At 38.1% G+C, this 19,155-nt stretch overlaps 1 protein-coding gene and 1 long non-coding RNA gene across 2 annotated transcripts; both read left to right on the top strand.

Moving 5' to 3' along the window:
- The first annotated feature begins 1,195 nt into the window (after positions 1–1,195).
- LOC113468124 lies at positions 1,196–17,481 on the top strand. The gene is made up of 2 exons (XR_003391975.1): positions 1,196–1,517; positions 17,424–17,481. It is a non-coding gene; the product is annotated as an uncharacterized LOC113468124 (long non-coding RNA).
- LOC108252602 lies at positions 15,717–16,855 on the top strand. Its single transcript, XM_017444760.2, has 2 exons — positions 15,717–15,954; positions 16,409–16,855. Exons 1-2 carry the CDS (start codon positions 15,782–15,784, stop codon positions 16,539–16,541), a joined length of 306 nt encoding a protein of 101 aa, XP_017300249.1. The 5' UTR covers positions 15,717–15,781; the 3' UTR covers positions 16,542–16,855.
- Positions 17,482–19,155: the final 1,674 nt, after the last annotated feature.

Here is a 19,155-nt window from a genome sequence, read left to right as displayed (position 1 = left end):
TGTCCAATTTTTTGGAAGTACTGTACCTTCTTTCACACGTAAAGAATGTAGGAAAATATTACTAACGCTGTAGGACTGTGCAGGTTATACTTAAGTACTAAAATTTTGATCTATAAAAATTGACATTTATTTGGGTAGGTATTTATTTATCTATCCTATGTTCTTAGTTGTCAATGATTAATTGATTACCTATCAAATAAAAATTCATTCCGGTATTTGAACCCATGGTCTAGTGCTTATAATTCAGATGTGCTACCAACCAAGCTAACGAGGCTGTCAATCTCTTATTTGAGTAGCTAAGAGTATTAAAATATTACTTACTTATCTTGTCCAATTTTTGGAAGTATCGTACCTTCCTTCACAAGTAAAGAATTTAGGAAAATATTACTAACGCTGTAGGACTGTGAAGGTTATAAGCACTAAAATTTTGATCTATAAAAATTGACATTTAATTGGGTAAGTAGGTATTTATCAGGGATCTTGAGAACTCCAAATTTATGATGAAGTAACTCTTCCGACCCCCTATGGGACCAGTATAGTTGATGGCACGATCTTTGGCGCTGACAATGGTAAGGAACTCAAGAAGACTGGCTCGCTCTTCGTCGTTTAAGTTGAGAGCGTTTTTGTTTTGGATCAGAACGGTGCGGATTTGGTCCACGCGTTCTGGGGTTATCTTGATGGTTTTGTTCGCCAGGAAATCAATTTATCTATCTACCTTCTGGGTACCTATTCTTTGTTGACAATGTTCAAGTTTACATTCTGACGACCCCTGAACTTTATAATCCCATGCATATGTACTCAAGTACTCAGTATACTACTTGTTTACTTATAGTCTTATGCATATTTACTTACTCAAGTAGGTACCTTTACTACTTCACTTTACTTAAATGGGATCTGGTGCTGTTTGAATAGCTATGTTTGTTGTTTGATTGGGTAGGTTTCTATGTTTGCTGTTTGATTGGGTAGGTTTGCCTTATTTTACACATGGTACAGGTAGGTTTATTATTTAATATCTACAGGGTGGTTTTACTGATTATGTACCTACAGTCTACATGTCCTACAGTGTGTACTGTTTTTAAAGGGCCAATAGCTTAGATATTTATTTATCTACCTACCTTCTGGGTACCTATTCTTTGTTGACAATGTTCAAGTTTACATTCTGACGACCCCTGAACTTTTTAAACTCTGGGAAAAATTATCGGACCGATTCCGCCAATTAGTGGACTATTTTTTGTCGGCATTTTTCCGGAACATAACTTTCGTCCTTATCTGTTCGTGAGTTCGAATTTTTCCGTGTTATTTTTTTTACTTTTTTAATTGTCCTCTCTTGTAGTTTTCTACGCGTTTTTTAACTATTTATTTCCCTTGGCATATTTTTTTTCGTCTTTATTGGACTGTTATTTTAAAACTTGATCAGTTTTAACTCCCGTACTTGGTTCGTTTTGTGTTAGTGTCGTGTGTTTGTGTGAACTTTTCGAGGAAATTTGTATAATTAGGACAACAAAAATTCTCATCACGTAAGCAACGACCTCTTTGTATGATACTCGAATATTGATGTGACTGTTTGATGAAGTGTTTGGGCACTATTGGCATAACTTAACCTATCCTAAATGATTAGGTTACGAAGTTCTCTTGACAATAGAGTTTGGTGAACTTCCCCGTTCAATTTTAGGTTGACAGACATCCACATGGAAAGTGGAAAGCCGGGTAGATACTTGTGCAGAAGTCACGTCCGCGGAATATTGCTACCAAAGGAACTGGCACAAGCGAGCAGTGACCAGTGTTATTATAGGGTTAGGTTAAACGCAAAAAGGAGTTTTCACAATTAGAGCAGTGATTAGTGTTATTATAGGGTTAGGTTAAATACAAAAAGGAGCTTTCTTTTTCACGGACGTGACTTCTGCATAATTACCGAAAGCCGAAAAGTACTTTTCTTGAGGTGTGTCCACACATACTCAACCGGCCATCGATCCGATATCGACTGAACCGTCCACACTCCCTCGACAACATAGAATACATAGATAGATTCACCTTGGTGATCGATGTCAAGTACTCAGTATACTACTTGTTTACTTATAGTCTTATGCATATTTACTCAAGTAGGTACCTTTACTACTTCACTTTACTTAAATGGCATCTGGTGCTGTTTGAATAGCTATGTTTGTTATTTGATTGGGTAGGTTTCTATATTTGCTGTTTGATTGGGTAGGTTTGCCTTATTTTACACATGGTACAGGTAGGTTTATTATTTAATATCTACAGGGTGGTTTTACTGATTATGTACCTACAGTCTACAACTCGATCCGATATCGACTGAACCGTCCACACTCCCTCGACAACATAGAATACATAGATAGATTCACCTTGGTGATCGATGTCGGTCGACGGCCGGTCGACCATGTTTAGACACACCTTAATGGTCTTAACCTAAACAGTGGAAGAGTCCTTTTTTTCGGGACATTTTAGGGTAGACTTATAGTTCATCCAGCCCGGTAATAAATAAATAAAATAAATAGGGGGAAAAAAATGCTCTGGATTTGGCTTGGTTAAACTTGCACTTTGCCTGGTGAAAGGCCAATAGCCATAGCCAGGTTTGGAAATTCCCTTCCCAGAATATTCCACACAGTAAAGCATTCTGACGTGAATTGAACCCGGTAATAAATAAATAAAATAAATAGGGGGAAAAAAATGCTCTGGATTTGGCTTGGTTAAACTTGCACTTTGCCTGGTGAAAGAATACCTACCTACTTATGTAGGTACCTAATTTACGAATCAATAACTGAACTTACTTAACTTATAAAGAATGAATTACCTACCAATACAAAGCAATAACTTACAAGCCATGTTGTAAAATTGTGTGTGTTTTTTTCCATGGAAGGTCAATACATAGAAAGTTCCAATACGCAATAAGGTAAGAGTTAAGTCAAAGTCAACAACCTACGACTTGGTGACCCTGTATGCACAAATGCATTTGATTTAATCTCATAATTATATCTGCCTATAGTCAATACGTTTCTAAGCAACTTGTTCATGTTTTAATATTGAGTTTGAATGGAGTGGACAATTGGACAATGTTTCAAACTACACATGGGACCTGTTAAGCTTGTGGTCTGTTTAGCTCAAATTGGAGGCCGAATAGGAACAGCGACCGAACCGTACATTTTTCGATATTGAGTTTGAATGGAGTGGACAATTGGACAATGTTTCAAACTACACATGGGACCTGTTAAGCTTGTGGTCTGTTTAGCTCAAATTTGAGGCCGAATAGGAACAGCGACCGAACCGTACATTTCTCAAACTTCGGCCCTAGGAGACTTTTGTTGCACATTTTATAAGGAAGCTCTCTTGAAAATTTCAGAAGCTTGGGTCGAAAACTTGATTCCTGAGGAGCATGAACTCTTGTAGGGCTTTTTTAAGCTTGTTCTCTGAATAGGCCAAATAGCGGCCGAACCGTACATTTCTCGAACTTCGGCCCTGGGAGATTTTTGTTCTTCATTCTAAAAGAAACCTCTCTGCAAAGAAACAAGTTTCAGTGGCTCGGAACCTTTTTAGCAGTTACCTACCTATTACTTAACTTACGGCCGCGCCGAACCTCCAGAAAACAGGGTTTTCCACTCCTCTCTATCCTGGGTAATCTCTATTCAGTCTCTGTGGGGGGTTACTTATTTGGTTTACCATCTTCTTGCGTCAGTAGTGCAATAGTCCTAAACTAAAATGGACGCGGCACATAAGGGATCAGGAAGAGACTGCCTTAAGAGAAACTGCCTTAACCATCTTCTTACGCCGTCAATCCATCTCTGCCTTGATCTTCCCTTCTTTCTGGACCTATCTTTTGCAGTTATTAGGTGACGTTAAACCTTCATCAAACAAAACAGAACTCTTTCCGTAAATCAGCACACCATATTGTGCTCCGATAGCCATATTGATAGTGTGAAAGTAAAAGCTAGGACCAAGACATGGTGGTTGGCATTTAGATCTTCTTTCATAACAGCGTCTTTACCTACAACTCCTATAAGTCTCCCTAAGTAGTAAGTCCATGTTTAGATTGTTAGAACTTTAGAAGATCTGATAGGTTGAATGCCTTGGTCCACAACATGAGCAGTATCTGGGAGATTGTCTGTTGAAGGTCCCAAGAATACTGATCTGCTCTGAGTATAACTAGTAACTAGTAGTACTGACCAACCTCAGTCTAGTTATGTTAAAGGGTAGTGCATCTGCCTTGTAAGCGCTAGGTGTTGGGTTCGATTCCCGCCCGGGGCGGAATTTATCCTGAACAGATGAGGTTCCATCTCACAGAATGACTGACTTTCTTCTACGTATCCCATCTTCCTTCTCTCTTCGCTTTCGGGACGGTAAAACCTTAGCAGTTACAGACTGTTCCTTCTATCAAATCTTTTAAAAGAAAAGAAATTGTAAAAAAAAAATCTTACTTCGATTGGTCAAATATCGACGCTATCTTACAATATACTTGTGGACTTGGCTTACAGATAGCTCGAGGTACATAAAGCGGAATAATTATCATTTCACTTGTTTCTGCATTGTTCCTGAAGATTTATCGGTAAACTGTTTATTAGTATTGAGATGTTACATGTGTTTGAATGGACAATAGTAATTATTGCGCGTGGTAATGTTAGATCGTTTGTATAAGAGACCTTTGTTAACTGAGAATTATAAGGAATTATTATACCTGTGTGATAATGGTACCTGTTACTTACAAGTCCACAGGCTATGTACTCAGGTTTAAAGGATTGGATGTAATTTCAAACTTTTACGTATTAATGGACGGATCTTAAACATAGGACTGGTCCTACATATACCATTTTGAGACCGAGAAATAAAACAGAATCTAAAGAATTTGTGTGCCTCGGTAGTGTAGTGATCAAGGCGCTCGTCTGGTAAACAGGAGGGCGTGGGTTCAATCCCAGCAGAGGCATGGAATTTTATCCACACTTATTTGAAAATTTAACCACATAAAAGAGCCCTAAGGTTTGCAAGTAATGTAGTGTTTCTCATCAGAATTTTCCCCTCCTTTTTGATTTCAGGTAAGAGTGAACCCATCTGAAAAATTTTGGTCTGTCCTCAGCTATCTGTAAGTACCACCATAGTGTTTTTCAGGAATAAGCCCCTGGAATTTTCCTTTTATATTGAGGGCATAGCTTAATCAAAGGCATTCATTGTACATACTAAACACCTAACGTATAAGTCGGTACTAAAATAACATAATACCAATAACTGAATGTGACTGAAATCTCAACCTTCATCTTCAGTCCTGCTAGTTCTTAAAACTTAAAACAATTTGTTTGAAAATGGTTGAACTATAACTGAATGTGACTGAAATCTCAACCTTCATCTTCAGTCCTGCTAGTTCTTAAAACTTAAAACACTTTGTTTGAAAATGGTTGAACATTTGTTTGATAGAGTTGTCATTCGATGACAAGCTTCTGGCCGCACCTCACCCAGCCAGCCTATTTATGTAGCTTGGATGGTAGCGTGTCTGCCTTGTAAGCGCCAGGTCGATTCCCGCGCGGGGCGGATTTTATCCAGATGGAAATATTCTTCCTCGGAACGGCTGGCTTTTTCGGAACGGATAACTGAATGTGACTGAAATCTCAACCTTCATCTTCAGTCCTGCTAGTTCTTAAAACTTAAAACACTTTGTTTGAAAATGGTTGAACTTTTGTTTGATAGAGTTGTCATTCGATGACAAGCTTCTGACCGCACCTCACCCAGCCAGCCTATTTATGTAGCTTGAATGGTAGCGTGTCTGCCTTGTAAGCGCCAGGTCGATTCCCGCGCGGGGCGGATTTTATCCTGAACGCATAAGGTTCGTTTTCGGAATGGCTGTCTTTCTCCTATCCTGTCTTCCTTCTCTCTTCGCTTTCGGGATGATAAGATGTTAGGAGTTACAGTTCCCTCTATCAGTGGTGGTGTAGTGGTCGCCTGGTAAACAGGAGGGCGTGGGTTCAATCTCAGCCGAGGTATGAAATTTTATCCTCAAAATAATTTGAGAATTTGACCACAATGAATAATAGTAGTCTACTGCTGGAGTACAGTCCTATGCGAGCAGTTTAAATAAGCACTATTATTATTTAAATAGGGTCGGAGGCTACTGCTGGAGTAAAGGGTAAAGGGACTTTCCAGTCCTATGCGAGCAGTATACATATACATATAAGCACTATTTTTATTTAAATAGGGTCGGAGACTACTGCTAGAGTAAAGGGACTTTTCAGTCCTATGCGAGCACTATACATATACATATAAGCACTATTATTATTTAAATAGGGTCGGGGGCTACTGCTGGAGTAAAGGGACTTTTCAGTCCTATGCGAGCAGTATACATAAGCACTAATAGTATAGGGTCGGCGTTTCTTATCAGCTTCCGGGCAGCCCTATTGTGTACCATACCACCGAACAGGTAGAAAGAGATAAGGAAGGGGAGAGGCTGTTCGTTGCTCCCAAGGTACCTGGAGAGACCCAAGCTCTATCAGTACCCAAAGCAAACCAAAGTGAACCTAAGCATACCAAAGCCATTCCCTCTGATAACACGATGAACCGAATGCAAGAAACAAGTTTAGAACTCAGTGTATCTTGCGCCTTCTCTTGAACCGGCCAACCGGGAACACACCGAATTTCAACCAGTATTTTATTCCGAAACCAATTTTTGTTATTTTTATTTCGGTACCAATTTCTGTATTTTATTTCGATACCAATTTACCAACTTTAATTTAGGTCGGAAAGTTTCGGTACTTTCGGTCTTGTCTTTTTTATTTTATTTTAACGAAACCCTTGGGAAAATCGCCAGAAAAGAGACCATTTTAAACTCTGGGAAAAATTATCGGACCGATTCCGCCAATTAGTGGACTATTTTTTGTCGGCATTTTTCCGGAACATAACTTTCGTCCTATCTGTTCGTGAGTTCGAATTTTTCCGTGGTATTTTTTTTACTTTTTTAATTGTCCTCTTTTAGTTTTCTACGCGTTTTTTAACTATTTATTTCCCTTGGCATATTTTTTTTTTTCGTGTTTATTGGACTGTTATTTTAAAACTTGATCAGTTTTAACTCCCGTACTTGGTTGGTTTTGTGTTAGTGTCGTGTGTTTGTGTGCACTTTTCGAGGAAATTCAAATTCGATTCCCGCCCGGGGCGAACTTTATCCTAAACAGATAAGGTTCGTTCTCGGAACGGCTGGCTTTCTCCTATCCTGTCTTCCTTCTCTCTTTGATTTCGGGATGATAAGACCTCCGTTGTTACAGTTCCCTCTATCAAAGCTCTCTGTTTCTCATTATTTGAAAGGCCATCCCCATTCTCAATTGATATTATGGAACAGCTTGTTCTAAACTGAATAAAACACTACTTATACTCTGTTCCCACAGGTATAGGGGACCGACATTTAGAGAACACTCTAGTGTGTACCAAGACGGGAAGATGTGTAGGAATAGACTTTGGCTACTCATTTGGCGTGGCTACTCAGTTGCTCCCCATACCCGAGTTGATGCCGTTCCGACTAACCCCGCATATACTGGCGGTCAACGAACCGTACGGTTCTCAAGGTAAGAGGTTGTGGGTTCGACACTTGAACGAAATTGATACTTTACTTTCAAAATCGTTCTTACTTTCCGTTGGGGTTTACAACCAAAAAATCCTTGAGCAGAAACAGTATCTATGGTTCATCCAGATCAATGTGACAGCAATGAGTCATCAACCCAAAATGAAGGAACCAATCAGATTGCAGGAAATCCTTACATTGTTGCAATTCAGGTAAAGGTCTATTTTTGATAAACTCTCTCTTCTAAAATGCAGAGGTAGCTCTAAGTTCAGAGGTTGGATTCCAGAACAGGTAAGGTGGATATCGCCTTACCTGACTTTGTTTCACTGTCGGAGGAAGCACTGTGCAATATACCTTCCCCTTTTAAAGATTCTCTACCATTGCACATGTGACATGTTTGGCAACAATGCCTATATTTTTGCTGTCACATTGATCTGGGACACACTATAGTCGATAAAGCTTGATATGACCTTTAAAGATTCTCTACCATTGCACATGTGACATGTTTGGCAACAATGCCTATTTTTTTGCTGTCACATTGATCTGGGACACACTATAGTCGATAAAGCTTGATATGACTTAATCTCATAATTATATCTGCCTATAGTCAATACGTTTCTAAGCAACTTGTTCATGTTTTAATATTGAGTTTGAATGGAGTGATATGACCTTATTAGTTGAAAGAATTGATAATCTAAGTGCTTGTTTGAATTTAGTGTTGGAAATAACCCGTCGTTGCGGAGATTTGAATAGCAATCCCTCTGAAGCCGAGACTTACCTCTAAGCCAAAGGGGTGTCCAATATACAGCAATATGGAGCCTAACCCAATGCTCACTCCATATACAAAATGCCCACTCTGAGGCTTATGTGTAGGGGCGAACAGCCTGAAAAGATAGCTCAAGCTTATACGAATCTACGAACCCATCGCTCTTCTACTTCCAAGGTCTGCCAATTCCAAACCAGGGCATAAAAAAGTGATAGATACTCCAAATGATTAGAGGGGTGTCCAATATACAGCAATATGGAGCCTAACCCAATGCTCACTCCATATACAAAATGCCCACTCTGAGGCTTATGTGTAGGGGCAAACAGCCTCAAAAGATGGCTCAAGCTTATATTACGAATCTACGAACCCATCGCTCTTCTACTTCCAGGGTCTGCCAATCCCAAATCAGGGCATAAAAAAGTGATAGATACTCCAAATGATTACTTACTCATTTGATACATGATAGACATTCCTCTCGATACTCCAAATGATTACTTACTCATTTAATACAAGACATTCCTCTCTATATCTCTCTTTGGAATCAAAGATTTCCTAAATATCTCTGCTTTATTGGGTTCCATACTTACTCGACCAACTTACCGATAGCACTAATCACTCCGATATAATTATCGTTGCATGCTATAATCAAAGATTTCCTAAATATCTCTGCTTTATTGGGTTCCATACTTACTCGACCAACTTACCGATAACATTAATCACTCCGATATAATAATCGTTGCATGCTACTCCGATACATGGAATACCGAGATTCGTATCGTACAGAGTTGTTAATTAGACGTATTGCTATTAGAATATTCTAATCAGGCAATTATGCAATGGAATGCACGGTGCGGTATTTTTTGTGAAATAAGGACTTGGTTTTTCCCTTTCTTCCAATGAAAGTGCGCCAGCCTAGTTAGCTTGGTAGCGCGTCTGCCTTGTAAGCGCTAGGCCGCGGGTTTGATTCCCGCCTGGGGCGAATTTTATCCTGAACGGATAATGTTCGTTCTCGGAACGGCTGGCTTTCTCCTATCCTGCCGAGTCATGAAATATTGATAATTCGGGTTCAAGTCAAATTTATCAAGGTGTTGTATAAGATGGGGATAAACATTTATTCCTGCCTCGGTGGTGTACTGGTGAGACTTGAAATTCTGTGAGGATTTGGACTAATTAGAACCAACCTCTTCATAATCTCAAAGTGATGTTCGTTGTTGATGTTCTTTGTAGATAATGAGGAACTGTAGTGATCATCACACGTGTTCAAGGATGTTCCGTGTTCACTTCCCGGCCGGATCAAAGTTTTTTCGATTTTGGACTCGAGTTTTAGGATCCAGAGGTTGATGGTTTGTGCCCAAACTTATTATAGATTTCCGTAAATTTTACCATTTTTGAGCTCAATAACGAGAAAACTTCCCCTAAATAAGCACAAGTTTAGCATGAGCGATGTGAACGCCCTGTGTACGGTAATAATTTGGACGGTAATGTGAACGCCCTGTGTACGGTAATAATTTGGACATTATAAAGTCAATATTTAAGGGTATTTGAGTGAAATTTCGAGTGTATGGCCGCCATACACGCCTTATATGGACGCTACGCCACTGACTATTTAGTTATTATTTTAAGATATGTGTCAATATTTTAATGTACAAATAAGTAAAGGCTATTACTTACTTACTTACTTATCAACCATGTGTGTAAAGAACTACCTAACAGACAGCATAGAGTAATTCTAATTCTTTTTTCACGTGTATGAGAGCTTGTGAATTGTCATAACTGTCTCATACATACTTCAATAATAAAACACAGCTCTGCTTTTCTTACAAATACGACTTACCATGTTTCATCTTACCGGTTACCGGTATAGCAGTACAGCACAGAGATGGTTCTTACCCGTATAATATCTTACCCATAACTCTTTACCAAGCCGACATGACGGCAATCACGCTGATAGTAATATCAAATGATGATTCACTGGTAATGTGTTCAGCAATAGTCGTAAAATTTCATGTTTATTACAATTTCGAAATGGGATATATTGGTATTAACGTTGTTTTCATATGGGCATTATTAGTTGTAATAGACACTTAGAACTAACTATTAGGAGAGAGAGAATTTTTTAACCTCTATGCACCCCTTGAGAGTTATTTGCTAGCAAAAGTTTCTCGCGTGATAGCTAGATTTGCAGAAGCTTAACTCGATCTTTAGGGCTGTTTTGCCCCTACTCCTAAGCTTTGCCTTTTTACTTTTTTGAACAGTATTACGAACATTTTGGGATCTTCACACTGAAATACATTCAAAAGCAATTAAAGGAAGGAGTGCTCCTTTGTTCATAAACTCCCGGAAATTTTTAAGTATGTAAGGAGTAGATGTATATCTATGACTATCTATGGTTTTAATGGTTTTAAGAGAATAGAATATACTTTATTTATTGTTTATACTGACGAAATGAGACTAAAAAGTCCCTTTACTCCCGCAGTCTAATCAAGGCCTTATGCATTTGGTTGGTACAGAATAAATTGGTACACAAATAAAAGCTGTTTTGAAATAATAATCAGTCCTGATGTAATTTACAGACCTGAATCCTTAAGGCTAGTTTTCCTGGTTTTCGCCTGGAAAAGAGATGTTAAGTCCTTTTGGATACCTTCTACACATTTCATTACTTTCTTATGATCTCAAATGAAATATATATAATCTCCCCATTGCGTTGTTATCAATAGGTAAATTTACATTTCTGAATCCTTACATTATAACAGGTGAATCGTACGTTGGCATACCATTATCTCTCCAATTTACACATTAATGAGTACTAAGTTTACAGGTTATTGACTTAGACACATCATCTTGTATTTCATTCATTAGTTTTGAAGTCCATTTGCTCTTATGCAACTCACCAAAACATGATTCTAATAATTCTTCTAGACTCACACATCATCTTGTATTTCATTCATTAGTTTTGAAGTCCATTTGCTCTTATGCAACTCACCAAAACATGATTCTAATAATTCTTCTAGGTAGACTTAATTTATACCAGACTTGTTAGTTGGTCGAGTTTTTTTTTTCGATGGTTGCGGGTATGTGTGTATTTTTGCGCAAATAATATGTGCGCAAATTATCTATACATCATTAGTTTTGAAGTCCATTTGCTCTTATGCAACTCACCAAAACATGATTCTAATAATTCTTCTAGACTTAATTTATACCAGACTTGTTAGTTGGTCGAGTTTTTTTTTCGATGGTTGCGGGTATGTGTGTATTTTTGCGCAAATAATATGTGCGCAAATTATCTGCAGAACTTTCGGAAATTTTGTGGTCTATTTTCCTCATTTCTGATCATAACATTTCCTGACAATCTTTTGTCTGTCATAAGTTGACTTAGAACAGAATGACTGTCATAAGTTTATGAATTTGTACCCGTTATCTTGTACTTTTGTAACTCAAGGTATGTACATCTTGTCAACACGTTTTATGATAAGCTACACCGTTATGTTCGGCATTTAGTGTATGGGCTCATTAGAAATGCACATATTGTCTTTCCAAACGTGTCCAATACCTCTGTCATCATGTCATTAATTTTACGATCATTCCTTAGGCCAGCCACTCACTATCAGGTAGACCTGACGACAGTTACACCTGATCAGGTCTACGTGATAGTGTGTGTGCCCATCAGGTATCAGGTAGACCTGACAGATGGATCTTTTCAGCCGTACCTGTCAGGCCTATCTCATAGTGATGTGCGCAAATTACGTCTCACCTTTGTGCGCAAATTACGCGTTCTTGTATTTCACATACGCGCAGAGCTATATCTGAACGAGGAGTTGGAAATCACATTGTATTTAAATTGGTGCTGATTGAGAGACTTGAAATTCTGTGAGGATTTGGACTAATTAGAACCAACCTCTTCATAATCTCAAAGTGATGTTCGTTGTTGATGTTCTTTGTAGGCAACTTATAATGAGGAACTGTAGTGATCATCACACGTGTTCAAGGATGTTCCGTGTTCACTTCCCGGCCGGATCAAAGTTTTTTCGATTTTGGACTCGAGTTTTAGGATCCAGAGGTTGAAGGTTTGTGCCCAAACTTATTATAGATTTCCGTAAATTTTACCATTTTTGAGCTCAATAACGAGAAAACCTCCCCTAAATAAGCACAAGTATAGCATGAGCGCTGAGGACATGAGTGCTTTTCCCATTAGGACTTCGCCCTCAAGGATGATTTCAATTTTGAGAAACTATCCACTGACTGATTATTATTTCAAAACAGCTTTTATTTGTGTACCAATTTATTCTGTACCAAATGCATAAGGCCTTGATTAGACTGCGGGAGTAAACAGTAAAGGGACTTTTTAGTCTCATTTCGTCAGTATAAACAATAAATAAAGTATATTCTATTCTCTTAAAACCATTAAAACCATAGATAGTCATAGATATGCATCTACTCCTTACATACTTGAAAATTTCCGGGAGTTTATGAACAAAGGAGCACTCCTTCCTTTAAATTGCTTTTGAATGTATTTCAGTGTGAAGATCCCCTTCTCTTAAAACCATTAAAACCATAGATAGTCATAGATATGCATCTACTCCTTACATACTTGAAAATTTCCGGGAGTTTATGAACAAAAGAGCACTCCTTCCTTTAATTGCTTTTGAATGTATTTCAGTGTGAAGATCCCAAAATGTTCGTAATACTGTTCAAAAAAGTAAAAAGGCAAAGCTTAGGAGTAGGGGCAAAACAGCCCTAAAGATCGAGTTAAGCTTCTGCAAATCTAGCTATCACGCGAGAAACTTTTGCTAGCAAATAACTCTCAAGGGGTGCATAGAGGTTAAAAAATTCTCTCTCTCCTAAGAGTTAGTTCTAAGTGTCTATTACAACTAATAATGCCCATATGAAAACAACGTTAATACCAATATATCCCATTTCGAAATTGTAATAAACATGAAATTTTACGACTATTGCTGAAGACATTACCAGTGAATCATCATTTGATATTACTATCAGCGTGATTGCCGTCATGTCGGCTTGGCAAAGAGTTATGGGTAAGATATTATACGGGTAAGAACCATCTCTGTGCTGTACTGCTATACCGGTAAGATGAAACATGGTAAGTCGTATTTGTAAGAAAAGCAGAGCTGTGTTTTATTATTGAAGTATGTATGAGACAGTTATGACACTATACGTAATTGTATTTATAACATTAATACCACTAGGGTGAGCTGTTCATCAAACAGTCACATCAATATTCGAGTATCATACAAAGAGGTCGTTGCTTACGTGATGGGAATTTTTGTTGTCCTAATTATACAATTTCCTCGAAAAGTTCACACAAACACACGACACTAACACAAAACGAACCAAGTAAGTACGGGAGTTAAAACTGATCAAGTTTTAAAATAACAGTCCAATAAACACGAAAAAAAATATGCCAAGGGAAATAAATAGTTAAAAAAACGCGTAGAAAACTACAAGTGTAAGAAAAGCAGAGCTGTGTTTTATTATTGAAGTATGTATGAGACAGTTATGACACTATACGTAATTGTATTTATAACATTAGTACCACTAGGGTGAGCTGGGTGACAGACTGTAAAATAGAGGGAACTGTAACAACGGATGTCTTAATTATCGTGCCAAAATCGAAGAGGGGACAGAATAGGAGAAGGCCAGCCTTTCCTCCCAATCTGTTTGATTAGAAGGAACTGTAACTGCTAAGGTCATACCATCCCGAAATCGAAGAGAGGGGACAGGATAGGAAAAAGCCAGCCGTCCCAAGAACGAACCTTATCTGTTTAAAATCCGCCCCCGGCGGGAATCGAACCCACTAAAACTGAGAAATCACCTCGTTCTATCAATAAAACTTGGTCTAGTTGAAATTTTAATCTGAACCTCACCAGGATTCGAACCCACAGAAAAGTCCTGCCTTTAAAAAAAAAAAAAAAAAAAAAAGAAATTCCTGGCCTGTGCAAATCAAATGGGTGACGTCAAAGAAAACCCTTGAGACTGTGTTAGCTTTCAGTGGTAAGATCGAAAAAAAAACTAGTGTTTAAAACCAGACGAGACAAAGCCCTGTCTTGTCTAGTGACGTCTAATCACCCAGTATGTACATGAATCTTCTTCAAGTACATTTCACACAAGGTGTACATACATACCTCGGGAGTATGAGTCGGGATAATAACATAGAAAAAAACATAACTGATATAAATGAAAGATCGAAAAAAAAACTAGTGTTTAAAACCAGACGAGACAAAGCCCTGTCTTGTCTAGTGACGTTGTCTAATCACCCAGTATGTACATGAATCTTCTTCAAGTACATTTCACACAAGGTGTACATGTATGTACACTGTACATACATACCTCGGGAGTATGAGTCGGGATAATAATATAGAAAAAAACATAACTGATATAAATGGATAGAGAAACATAATTGATAATGAATCACCTGCAGACACTTACCTGAAGATGTCCAGCATTGTGTACATTCCATGCAGAGCGTTGACCAATCCCGGTGCAAATCGTTGTAGCTGGCCATGGCGATTTTCTTCGGGCAAGGTTCGGGCACCTAGATCTGCATCGTAACCGAGCTTGAAATCGATGGAACGTTAATGCTGAAACCGATTGAACTGTTGGATGGCGATCGGGGAATTGTTGAAGTTTTTGAAGAAGCTCTAGAAATTGTTACTTAAAGTATCTGATGGATCCTGTTGGATGGCGATCGGGGAATTGTTGAAGTTTTTGAAGAAGCTCTAGAAATTGTTACTTAAAGTATCTGATGGATTTAGAAATCGTTAAAGTAGCTGATGAGGATCTAGGAATTGACGAAGATCTGGTTGAAGGTTGGAAACACTTGAAGACCTTCAGTATGGTCAAAGAATTCGTAGGGAATCGAGTTTGGAAACACTCAATTTGGAACTTGACTGAGGCTTACGTCGTTTGTAAGAAAAGCAGAGCTGTGTTTTATTATTGAAGTATGTATGAGACAGTTATGACACTATACGTAATTGTATTTATAACATTAGTGCCACTAGGGTGAGCTGGGTGACAGACTGTCAAATAGAGGGAACTGTAACAACGGATGTTGCCAAAATCGAAGAGGGGACAGAATAGGAGAAGGCCAGCCTTTCCCCCCAATCTGTTTGATAGAAGGAACTGTAACTGCTAAGGTCATACCATCCCGAAATCGAAGAGAGGGGACAGAATAGGAAAAAGCCAGCCGTCCCAAGAACGAACCTTATCTGTTTAAAATCCGCCCCCGGCGGAAATCGAACCCACTAAAACTGAGAAATCACCTCGTTCTATCAATAAAACTTAGTCTAGTTGAAATTTTAATCTGAACCTCACCAGGATTCGAACCCACAGAAAAGTCCTGGTAAAACTTAACTACCTAGTCAATTTAATCTAGTATGCCATCTGTTGGATGGCGATCGGGGAATTGTTGAAGTTTTTGAAGAAGCTCTAGAAATTGTTACTTAAAGTATCTGATGGATTTAGAAATCGTAAAAGTAGCTGATGAGGATCTAGGAATTGACGAAGATCTGGTTGAAGGTTGGAAACACTTGAAGACCACCAGTATGGTGAAAGAATTCGTAGGGAATCGAGTTTGGAAACACTCAATTTGGAACTTGACTGAGGCTTACGTCGAAATCACTGACACTTCGCGCTCAACTCTTGATTAGTGACGTGGGGTCTGTTCTCGGAACGTCTGGATTTTTCCTATCCTGCCCTCCTCTCTTCGATTTCAGACCGAGCCTTGTTAACAAGAGAGCGTAAAACGCTGGCTTTACCATTATTCGAACCCACAGAAAAGTCCTGGTAAAACTAGTCAAATCTAGTATGCTAAGACCGAGCCTTGTTAACAAGAGAGCGTAAAACGCTGGTTTTACCATTATTCGAACCCACAGAAAAGTCCTCATAAAACTAGTCAAATCCAGAATGCTAAGTTGTTACAGTTCCTTCTACAGCTGTGTCCACACATAGTCGATCGATGGTCGTCCGACGAGGTGAATCTATGTTGTCGACAAATGTGACAAGGATGCGTCACGAAACTTTTGGTTAAGACCGGTGCAACGGTTGGCGGCATTTTACTGCTTTTTGTTAATCACTGACACTTCGCGCTTGTCAAGGAGACAGTCCGGGTTGGAATCGGTGTTATTCGCTCCAGAAATCGGTACTAGACGTGGGCCGATCGCTTTGGCTACTCTGTTTAACTGGATAGTGATGGTTGAATCCCTGATAGGTTAGGGAATCCAATACGAATTAGGTTGGGAATCGATCGATAATGATTTTGAAATATCACCTCAATAAGTCTGCTGAGTTCAACGTGGGTAATTGTTCAATCAGTTGATGGAATAGGTTGATGAGGTCTCCAATTGAATTCTCTGCTTGATTTGATTTGTTAGGATCTTCATTTGATTTCTTGAGGATCTGATCATCCAATAGGTTATTGAGGTCTCTGGATTCAATTTACTGAATGTCTCGGGTTGATTTTCTTTTTATTTCACTGATGATGCTAAGTATTGCTACGAGTACATTATGCGTTAAGAGTTTCTATGTCTGTTGTGGCAATAGGCACTCTGTTTATTACAATTTATTAATTTGCACTATTAATAAATTGCATATGATGTGAATCAGTGAATGTTGCAGTTACTGATGCACTGTTAAGAAAGTACTAGCGAGTTCGGCTATTGTGAATATAGTATTATTGGATGCATAATGAAATATTTAAATGCAGTTTTACAGTTTATAACATGGGTAATATCAACATGAAACATGCTTCTTCTTTGCAGGTCTCACGAGAAACAAAAAAGGGGAGAAAAGAAATGTAAACATCTAAATAAAATAAGAATAATCATAAGATCCATAAGTAATACTTATGTACCTAATATTGTAAGGTTCAATTCTTTCAACTACTAAGGTCATATCAGGCAACATACATCATAAGATCCATAAGTAATACTTATGTACCTAATATTGTAAGGTTCAATTCTTTCAACTACTAAGGTCATATCAGGCAACATACATAATTGCCAATTCATCTTAGAACAGTTTTTAAATCGATATTCGCGGATTGCCTAAATCTGTCACCTAAAATTGAACCACCTTTTTTTGTGTCCCGACCTCTAGGTTATTTTAGTTGAGAAATTACCAATCGATAAACTGATTCAGTGATTGATAAAAAAAAATAAAATAAAAAGAACTCATTCATAAACCTGCTGTACATGTTGTAAAGTGCATAAAAAAAACACTGTTACTCCATAGTTAAAACCACCTTTTTTTGTGTCCCGACCTCTAGGTTATTTTAGTTGAGAAATTACCAATCGATAAACTGATTCAGTGATTGATAAAAAAAATAAAAAGAACTCATTTATAAACCTGCTGTACATGTTGTAAAGTGCATAAAAAAAACACTGTTACTCCATAGTTATATGGACTTTGTAAAGATTATCGAACGATTACCTATTTATTATGATTTAAATTAAAACATGTCTGGATGCTGAAAACCACACAACAGACATAGAAACTCTTAACGCATAATGTACTCGTAGCAATACTTAGCATCAGTGATATAAAAAGAAAATCAACCCGAGACATTCAGTAAATTGAATCCAGAGACCTCAATAACCTGTTGGATGATCAGATCCTCAAGAAATCAAATGAAGATCCTAACAAATCAAATCAAGCAGAGAATTCAATTGGAGACCTCATCAACCTATTCCATCAACTGATTGAACAATTACCCACGTTGAACTCAGCAGACTTATTGAGGTGATATTTCAAAATCATTATCGATTTTATATTTTTCAAAATTTCAAAATGGTGTTCAGAACTGGCGGGAATTTAAATTGAGGTGATGCGAATTTAAATTAAGGGCGCAAACAACCAATCATACTACATACTATTGATTTTAATTTAGATAGGTACATACAAAATACAAAATCTGCATTAAATTGATCATTAGTATCATTGTAATAATCACATACTGTAGAATCTCACTATCTTGTATTATGTATGCGATGGAATACCCGATGTGACAAAACGACGTGTGGCATGTCAAAGTGACATGTGTCTTATTGGGGAAGTGTTAAAATAACTAATCAAAACAAAGAATGGCATTAGCTTTGCATACATTCGAAATTATTCCATTGCAAAAACGCGACATAGGAGCTCATTACTAACATTTGTTCAATTCGCTTTTGGTAACTTTTTTTTTTCAAATAAAAGAGGTTTAATGGAAGGAAGTCCAACAACGGATCTCTCATCGTCCCCGAAATCGAAGAGAGAAGGAAGATGGGACAGAAGAAAGTTAGCTTTTCTGAGAATAATCTTATTTATTTAGGATACAGCCCCGAGCGGGAATTGAACCTGCGACCTAGTTGTTATTGGACAAACCAAACACTCGGAACTCGGACACAGAACCATCAGTACAAATGCAGTTTCTTAATTGTGTTATTATATCACAACTTTGGTGCTTACTGCAGCATTGTAGGATTTTCCCATGAGAGAAGGAAGATGGGACAGAAGAAAGTTAGCTTTTCTGAGAATAATCTTATTTATTTAGGATACAGCCCCGAGCGGGAATTGAACCCGCGACCTAGTTGTTATTGGACAAAGCAAACACTCGGAACTCGGATGCAGAACCATCAGTACAAATGCAGTTTCTTAATTGTGTTATTATATCACAACTTTGGTGCTTACTGCAGCATTGTAGTATTTTCCCAATATCTCAATAATCCTAACATCCAATGTTTACCTATCATGCTGGCACCGGTCGCTATGCGTATTTATATGTCATAGTTACTCATTTTCCTCACGAGGCTGAGTGGGCCCTGCAACAGCCAGTCACGGAGTCAATCAT

This window comes from Diaphorina citri, unplaced genomic scaffold (genome assembly GCF_000475195.1).
Source record: "Diaphorina citri unplaced genomic scaffold, Diaci psyllid genome assembly version 1.1 scaffold650, whole genome shotgun sequence".
NCBI classification, from domain to species: domain Eukaryota; kingdom Metazoa; phylum Arthropoda; class Insecta; order Hemiptera; family Psyllidae; genus Diaphorina; species Diaphorina citri.
Note: the sequence above shows the minus strand (reverse complement) of the source record. Positions and strands in the feature narration are given on the sequence as shown.

What these genes read in the sequence shown, in the direction of transcription:
- LOC108252602 (XM_017444760.2), top strand. Translation starts at nt 15,782, where the DNA reads ATGGATTTAGAAATCGTAAAAGTAGCTGATGAGGATCTAGGAATTGAC. An exon ending in TACGTCGAAATCACTGACAC is followed by an intron (nt 15,955 to 16,408) that starts TTCGCGCTCAAC and finishes AATCACTGACAC; the next exon opens with TTCGCGCTTGTCAAGGAGAC.